We start from the raw sequence: 7,980 nt of genomic DNA, 5'->3' as shown, positions 1-7,980 counted from the left end.
ATGTCCTCAACTTCATGAAATCACAATCAAAACTCTGGGAAAACTGTCTTCAGCAGTTAACAGGAGCAAGCCAGGGCTCAAGGAAGTTCATAACACTGTGAAAAAATTCCCAAATTGCAATTTAGGGATGAGAGGATGTGGTGGGGCTGCTGAGATGAGCACAAAAGGCCAGGGTGGGTGTTCTATGAAGACAGTACAAACCCAGATGTATTAGACTGTCTAGTAAAAAATGAGAACAGGAAAGTCAGCATTTCCACAGAGCCCAGCTAGAGGCAATAATCCAATTCACAGGGAAGTGAGAAGCTGATGGTGACCTTGCCAAAAATCCAGCTTTCCAAAAATAGTACTGATAAATGAGTAGTAAAAAATAAGGACCTAATCAGCAACAATAAGGAGAGAGTCTGAAAGTTTGTCTTTCCACAAAAGGTAAATTATGCACTATAAGAATGATATCCATCATTTCAAGCCAGAAGAGCTATTAATTTCCAGGGACTTGTAACCCAGTGAGCAGACTAGAAAAATATATTAAACTTACTCCATTTTTTTCCCAAACTTGCCTAAATTTTTTGATAATTAATAAGTATTTTCTGTAAATGCCTGCTGTTGCACTTTTCTTCCACTTGTACCTGAAATAACGGACAAAAGCTGTCAGTCCAACCATTCTCACCAGCACACGTCCTAGAGGTGGAGACCTGTAGGATGGCACCACTGAACTGGTAAATGGCACTGGCTGGGACATGGAACAATGCAGGAAATGGGCAGTGCTTAGCAATCTCCCCATGCAGTCCTGTGGCACTCTGCAGGCCACTCAGTCAGATCTCACCATCTATGCCCTTAGCATTAACAGATCAAGCAATACTCGAGGTCATCTGCCTTTCCAGCACCACCCAGAAATGATCCTCCGCTGCTGTCACCAACTCGTTCTGGTTAGTAACCAAATAAGCAGAGTCTGGAGATTTGGTACCTTCTGGGATTTGAGAGTGTCCTAGGATGACTTTATGGTGCTTGTATCCCCAATAGTTTGTTCTGTTTATGCTGGATATTGAGTTATGCACCTTCAAGACTGGTTCTGAGAGTGAAGGAGGGAGAGAAGAAGCGTGGAGTTGGTTATCAGGCACTGCACTTGCTCCGCCACATCCTTCTCCTGGACTGTGCTGTCTGCAGCACGGATAGACAGCAGGAGAGAGCTCTCCTGTGAGCTTTTTTAGGTTTTTTTTTAGCTAGCTGAGGCAGAGATGTTCTCTGGACTGTTTTTTTTCTTGGAACTGTTCAGCCCCGCTCTGGACTGAAATCCCAGAAAAACACCAGGAGCTCACACCTGTGGCCAACCAGGGCCCAGGACACAGCATTTTCCAGTGCCAGACAGACTGATAAGAGACTGAGCGAGCTGAGCTACACCCCATGACAAGGATTCTCTGAATTTGCCATCTCTACAGAGCAGCAAGAGGTTCTGTTGTTTAATATTATTCCTTTTTGCACTTTGCTTGTTAAATAAACAGTTTTTTCCACTTTTCTCAAAGGAGATTTATGTCTCCTGAACTGGTGGAGGGCAGGGCTGCTTGAATTTGCTTTCTAGAGGGACCCCTTTGGAGGTCTCCTTCCATATTTGCCCCAAACTGGGACAGAGAGTTTAAACAGCACAAAGTCCTCTGCAAAGTAAAGTGCAAGGCAGTCTTTTATGGACATTGTTATGTTACTTGACAGACTTGAGAAAACTTGAAAGATTGAGAAATTCAACTTCTCCATGGGAGATGCCAAAAAAATATTTACCAGGTGTAGACTTTCTCATAGCCAGGAAGATCAAAGATCCAAAGTGATCAAAGTGCAAAGGACTCACAAAACCTATTTCCTTCCAGAAACATCATTAGCATTCAGGAGAAGTAGTGTGCTCCCCTCAGGATCCTACATGTGTGCATGATATTTAAGCTCTGCCCAAACTGACTCAATTTGATTCACAAAGTAATAATTTCTCCACACAATAGAGAGATCTCAATCAGCTGCTTAATGAAGGCGTCGTGCAGAAAGCAAAGCCAGGGACTGGGACACACTCCCAAGCTTGTGCCACTTCACCACTTGATGAAGCATCTCCTCTGTCTGGAACTGCCAAGTTTCTCACTCAGAGAGCTCCAAACCAAATGTCTAAGTTTGAGTTAATTGTCCTCCAAGTAATTATAGAGGCAACAGAGAGAAACAAGGGACTCCAGCTGGTGACACAGCCTACTTTTAGTCTAATAGGAGTGAGATTAATCACAGCCTGAACATGCCCATTCCTTCCTACAGGATAGAAAGGAAGCCCAGGGAGACTAGCTGAGATCTGGATGTCCTGTCCTGGATGGACACCTGACATTATGACTCCTCCCAAACAGGTGGTGGAAAGATGCACTCCCAAGTGTCTTTCTTGCCCATGTATAGGGACATGGCAGGAGTCAGTATTCTGACCACTGGCAAAAGAGCAGTTTATTTCTTCTAATGGAACACAAATAAGTTTGTTAAGATATGAACACATGGTCAGAGCTTTTTTCTTCTGCTGTCCTCCTCTGAACCTCTGCATTAGGGTCCTGTTTCTCCCTCTTACCAAACATTATGTTCAAACACGGTGAGGGAGATGACATAGAGAAAAGCAGCATGTCTGAAGGCACAGAACATGAGCATGTTCCCCAGCACAGTGCTGAGGTATTAATCTATTAATAGCTGTAGCAGGAGCAACTTGCTGTCTGCATATCCACCTCCTAATGAACATTGTTCCTCTTCTTCCCACCTGATTTTTACAGATCCAGCCCTACCCACAACAGTGAGAGCCAGCCATTTGACTTCATGCTGAGAGATTTGCCTCAGCCTCCCAAAGCCTGAACCGCAGAAGAAAATACCTGTTGTTTTACGCCTCTGAAGTAAACAGTCATCACTTGCACTTGGCATGGTGTTGTCTGAGTGAAATGCAAGGTGAAAGATAGTTCATGTTTTAGGTAATTCCGTGGCAAATCACTTAGAGGCTTTTAAACTAGAGTGACAGCCTGTTTTTGGGGTCCTGTTGCAACAGATAAACCTCACTGTAACCTCTCCTTTGTTTTACAGTAATGCTCCTACAATTGCTCTGCAGAAGGCTCCCTGCATCTGTCTTGTCAGATTACTTAAAGGCTCCTATATTCTGCCTGAAAGATTGTGACAAAGTGTACTGCATCCGGACTGTCCGAGACAGAGGAAATGTGTTTCCAGCCATCCCGGCCACACAATTGAGACTAGACCAGAATTTCAAACCTGAGCAGATCAAAAGGCTCTCATCTTCTGTGTCAGCAGATCACTGCAGGCTGGCCTGTCCATTATAGTGTGAGTAGACGCCCTTCTAAATACTGGCTTAAGCCATGGAACAACCATCAAAATGCTGCTTTTGCTGTGGGGCAGGTAAAAACCTGCTTTATCTGACTATCCGAGAAATCAAGAGGGACCTCACTGCTCTGTGCAGAAGTCCTGCTGCCTGCTTCATTCTCTCCTGCTGCCTCCATCACAATGTCTGGGAGGAGGGATCCTCCTTTATTAATCAAAGCTTTTTTAGCAGAGATTGTGAGTGTGTCCTTGGACTACAAGCTGGCACACTGTAATCAGAGTTGAGATCCTCAAGCAGTAACCTTCTGAAAATCTAAGCCTTGTTAGCAGAAACTTTTTGAAAAATGCTGAAAAACATGATTGCTGACACTAGGCAAATTCATTACAGTCACCTACACCATATAACCAGAAGGTGAAATATATCTAAGTAGTGCAAGAAAGTTTCAGATAGGCAGGATGTTCCCCAGATATCTTCAGGCTCTATTGGGATTTTATTAGGTTTCCTGAGAAAAGGAGAGAAGCTTTCTGGGCAATGAACTAGCAGTTCTTAACCTTAAGCTTCACATGTCTCCAAGTTGATGCTCCGTTGCCAGCTTCTGCCCTGCTTCTTCATACATTGGGGAAGTGATAGCAACAATCTCCTTTTCCAGCATGTCCATTTGAGCTGCAATGTCTGACACAGTGTTTTTCACAGCATTCAGCTGCAGCTTCAGTTTATTGTAATCTTCTTGGAAGGATCTGTTCATGTCATAGACATTGTGACAGCACTGTTTCTCCCCAGGAGGATGGTTCATTTTCAGGAAGGTGTGGAGGAGCTCACGTAAGTCCTGGAGAACCCGGAGGATTTCATGCTGTCCCGGCATACCTGGGGCAGACTCAGTCTTATTCTGAGTTGGAGTAGGGCTGTTCCTTTTACCTTCATGTTTCTGCTGGGGCACTGGGCCAGGGTTACCCTTTTCCACAGCTGTGATGGTGTCAATGCTCTTCTGAAGATCTGAGCTGGCATCTTTGCTCTCTTCATGGACTGTGATGGCTTTTTGGCCTTTCCAGGTAACGGGAAGCGCTTTATTCTCCTGCTGGAAATCCTCAAAGATTTTATTCTTTTCCTGGACTGCCTGGAGAGCTTTGTTGCCCAGGCTGAGCTGAAAGCCTGTGCTCCTCTCTTGGAAGAGTGGAAATGGCTTATTTTTGCTCTTGAGGCTTCGCTGAACAGCATCAGTGTAAATTACCTGGACAGATTTGTTCTGTGACTGGAGATATTGTAGGGCCTTGTTTTCTTCCCAGAGCATCCTGTTTTTGATCCAGAGGACCTGGTTTTCCTGCCAGAGTGCTCTGTTCTCTTCCCAGATGCTCCATTCATTCTGTGCCTTCTTGCTAAAGAGTTTCTGGTGTGAAGAAAAGGGTGGCTGGCAGTAGATGTCATTCACCCATTTCCCATCAATAAAGACAAACATCTCACCCCTTGGCTTCACCCGAGGGGTGATGCAGTCTGTCTCAGGCTCTGTGTGCCCTGTCCTCTGCTTCCTCTGATCAAAGGCAGACATGGCCCTTCTTTAGCAAATTGAGGAGGACTGTGGGAAAAGGCTTCTTCCAGGGCTTCTGCAAGAGGCCACTGACCACTGCCAAGGAGTAGGTGACACAGCGAGGCTGGAGAAGCCTGATTAGGACTGAAAGAAAAGGGAACACCAATGCATAGATTTACTGCCAAAATTCCAAACCAGAATTTAACTACACCAATGACAGAACAAGCAAATCAGTTCTCTCTGTTAACCATGTTGTCCCTTTGATGCTGAAAGGTAAGGAATCCACCAGCTACCTAGCTGATAGAAGCTGACAAAATTGGCATTGGTACATAAAGCAGCTCTATGGCAGCACTGAAAGCTTTCTTATAAAACCCTGCAGTTCCCCTTTATCTCTCGACCTCATTTTTACAGACCTGTAAGGAAGTAAAATGCAAAAATATTTTCTGCCTCATAATAGCCCGCTCCCAAATGACTGATGCACAAACTCATTAAAAATTGTTATGAGGCTCAAACAAATTTTTTAAAATAAAGCACTTTTAAAGGTTTGTAGAAAAAATCTGGCCTTGAGAGCAGGTTTTTCTTGCTGATTCTGAGTAGCCTGTGTTAACAGGATGCCACAAAAATGCAGTGACAATTTTGCTTTTTGACCTTAAAATCCACAATATGCACAAACCAAAGCTTTGGGACATCAGACCTTTGTTGCTCTTTGCGTGGTTTTTTGACAAGCTCCCATCACCATGGTCCAAAAACTGTCACAACCCATAGATAATTCTCCACCTTTCATTCTCATTTCTCCTGTCACTCTTACTCTTTATATCCTTTGATAGCTCTGTTATTTTTCTTGCTTTCTAGCCCTGCAATAGTGATTGCTTATCTTTTTCCTACAGTCCATCTGCCTCTTTCTCACATCATCAGAAAACTCATCTCTAAAATCCATACTGCAGGGCCAAACCTCTAATGCTTCTCATTTCAGACACAGAAACCTCAGACTTATCTGTTGAACACTCTCCCCTCCTTTCCTCTACCCAAAATATTGCAGTTTAAACCACCTTCTAGCCATGAGAGCACTGGGGCAAATGAAGGATTTTAGTCTTTTACATTAAAAAAAAAAGACCAGACCATCAAAAATTATTGTTTTGTGCCAAATAAAATCTTGTTTTCTGCAGCTTTAACCAAAATTTAATTTATGTGATTTTCATGATTAAGTTATTTGATCTGAGCTTGAACCATTTTTATAACCAAATTGTTGGAATTCTCAGGGTTTCTGCACAGAGTTTCTAACAGCACAAATGTGCCTTTTTCTAGATAAATAAATAAATGAGTTACTTGTCAAATTCCACTCAGGTGTATTCCTCTCCCTCTGCTGAGGTCTCCCATCTTCCCTGCTGTCCCTTGGAAAGCCCAGTTCTGCCTTTTAGTCTGTAAGAAGAGTTTTATCTTCATGAATCTGGCCCCCATATCTCTACCCCAAGCATTCAGCAGAGGGTGACTGCCACACACGAGCCCCTCATAGCCTCCAGCTCTGCCATCACAGTGTGTACCCCCTGTCCTATTGTTGCCCTCTCCCTTTCAGAACCTGTTGCTCTCCCCTTTCCCTGTCGTTTGCACCAAACAGCACTGCATGTCCTGGCTTCTCCAAGATACTTCTTAGAGCCAACATCCATAGATGCATCCTGGTCCCCCTTCCCAAGCTTGTCCAACCACTCATAAAATTACTGCTTCCTTTGAAATCCCAAATTCCTGCATTTAGGAGAGGGCTGTTGCAATATAGGTCTGTTTGCATTAGCATTTGAGTTTATTGCACTCTGTTTATTGTCTGAATTTCAGGGCTGTCTTCCACGTCATCTGCTGCTTCATCTCATGCCACACTTGTGTTTTTATAGCATCATTCTTCTGCTAAAAAGGTATTTCCCAAAAACTCTGGTTTGGACATTTTTTTTCCACTTGTACTAAATCCAGAGCCATGCATTGCTCCCTCCCTAACACCCTTTTGTCCTGCAGCCTTTCCAACACATCCCATTACATTGGGGTGCCCAGTCCCATTTTTTCCCTGAAAAGCCCCAAAATGGGGACCTGGTGGGGGTGAAGGGGCAGAGGGCAAATCAGCCACGGAGGGAACAGACCCCTAATTATCCAGGGAAGATGCAGACACATGCAGCATCAGAAGCCCAGACCCACATGCCTATCATGGACAAGCAGCTACAGGTCTCAAAGTCACTTATGCAAAAAGATTGCACATTTTAAGGATAAACAGAAATGTATAATATATACAACTTGGAAGGACATTATCTCAGGGACAATTAAACTTGACAGTGGCTCTGTCAGATCTTTTGCACTGCCCGGGAGACATCAACCCTGCTTTTGGGAGATACTTCAAGATCTCAATGCCTCCCATATAATTTTTCCCCCACCTCTGAATTATCCCAGGAAATGCTGGGCAGCCGGGTGGATGGGGAAGCCATCTGTGGGGCAGCCAGCTGTGGGGAAGCCACACCAAATCCAGACAGGCTGGGCAGTTTGGGAGCACAGCCCTACAGACCCAGCCCGTGCTCACCTTCTCAGAGCAGCCAGCGGTTCCTTCCCTCTCCCCAGGGCCGAGCCGAGCTCTCGCTGCTGCCGGGGTGTCCGGAGGTGGCAGGGTGCACAGCTAGGGACAGGGGACTGGGGCTGATGAGAGCACTGGCAGGGACCTTGCCCCAGAAGCAGCCACCTGTCCCCTGACCCTCCAGGGGCTGGGAGCTCCTGCACACCCTCCTTGCACCGCTCACTTCTGCGCTGTCCTCACAAGACTGGCTTTGGCTTTTCCCAGCCTTGCTCTGCTGGGCTAGTTCTCATGGAAATGACCTTTCTGCTAGCTCGGCTCCCATGCCCTTTCCTGAACCCAGACTTCCCGACCTCCCTTTGATGCTCGTAACTGAGAACAGTTTGGATGGATTCTTTCTCCATCACACCCTCTTAAAACAAATTTTCCTTTTATTCTGAAACTTCAAATTCTGTTTGTTGCTGAACTGATATTGATACTTCCAAAAATCATTTCCCTGTGTGCACTGTGGGAGTTGAAGTTATTTTTCGAGGAAAACATGAAGTTCTTCTTTGACTAGAAGTTTAAGAGCAGACTATAGCTGAATCCTAGTAA

The 7,980-nt window shown here is 44.8% G+C and overlaps 1 protein-coding gene across 1 annotated transcript; it reads right to left on the bottom strand.

The window, feature by feature from the left end:
* Positions 1-2,073: 2,073 nt before the first annotated feature.
* Positions 2,074-7,632, bottom strand: CBY2 (chibby family member 2). Its single transcript, XM_064408746.1, has 2 exons — positions 7,399-7,632; positions 2,074-4,988 (listed from the first exon to the last, which is right to left on the bottom strand). The coding sequence occupies exon 2, from the start codon at positions 4,863-4,865 to the stop codon at positions 3,882-3,884; it is 984 nt and encodes a 327-aa protein (XP_064264816.1). The 5' UTR covers positions 4,866-4,988; positions 7,399-7,632; the 3' UTR covers positions 2,074-3,881.
* Between the last annotated feature and the right edge of the window lie 348 nt (positions 7,633-7,980).

Source organism: Passer domesticus, chromosome 2 (assembly GCF_036417665.1).
Source record: "Passer domesticus isolate bPasDom1 chromosome 2, bPasDom1.hap1, whole genome shotgun sequence".
Classification (NCBI taxonomy): Eukaryota; Metazoa; Chordata; class Aves; order Passeriformes; family Passeridae; genus Passer; species Passer domesticus.
This window is presented reverse-complemented; position numbering and strand designations above follow the sequence as displayed.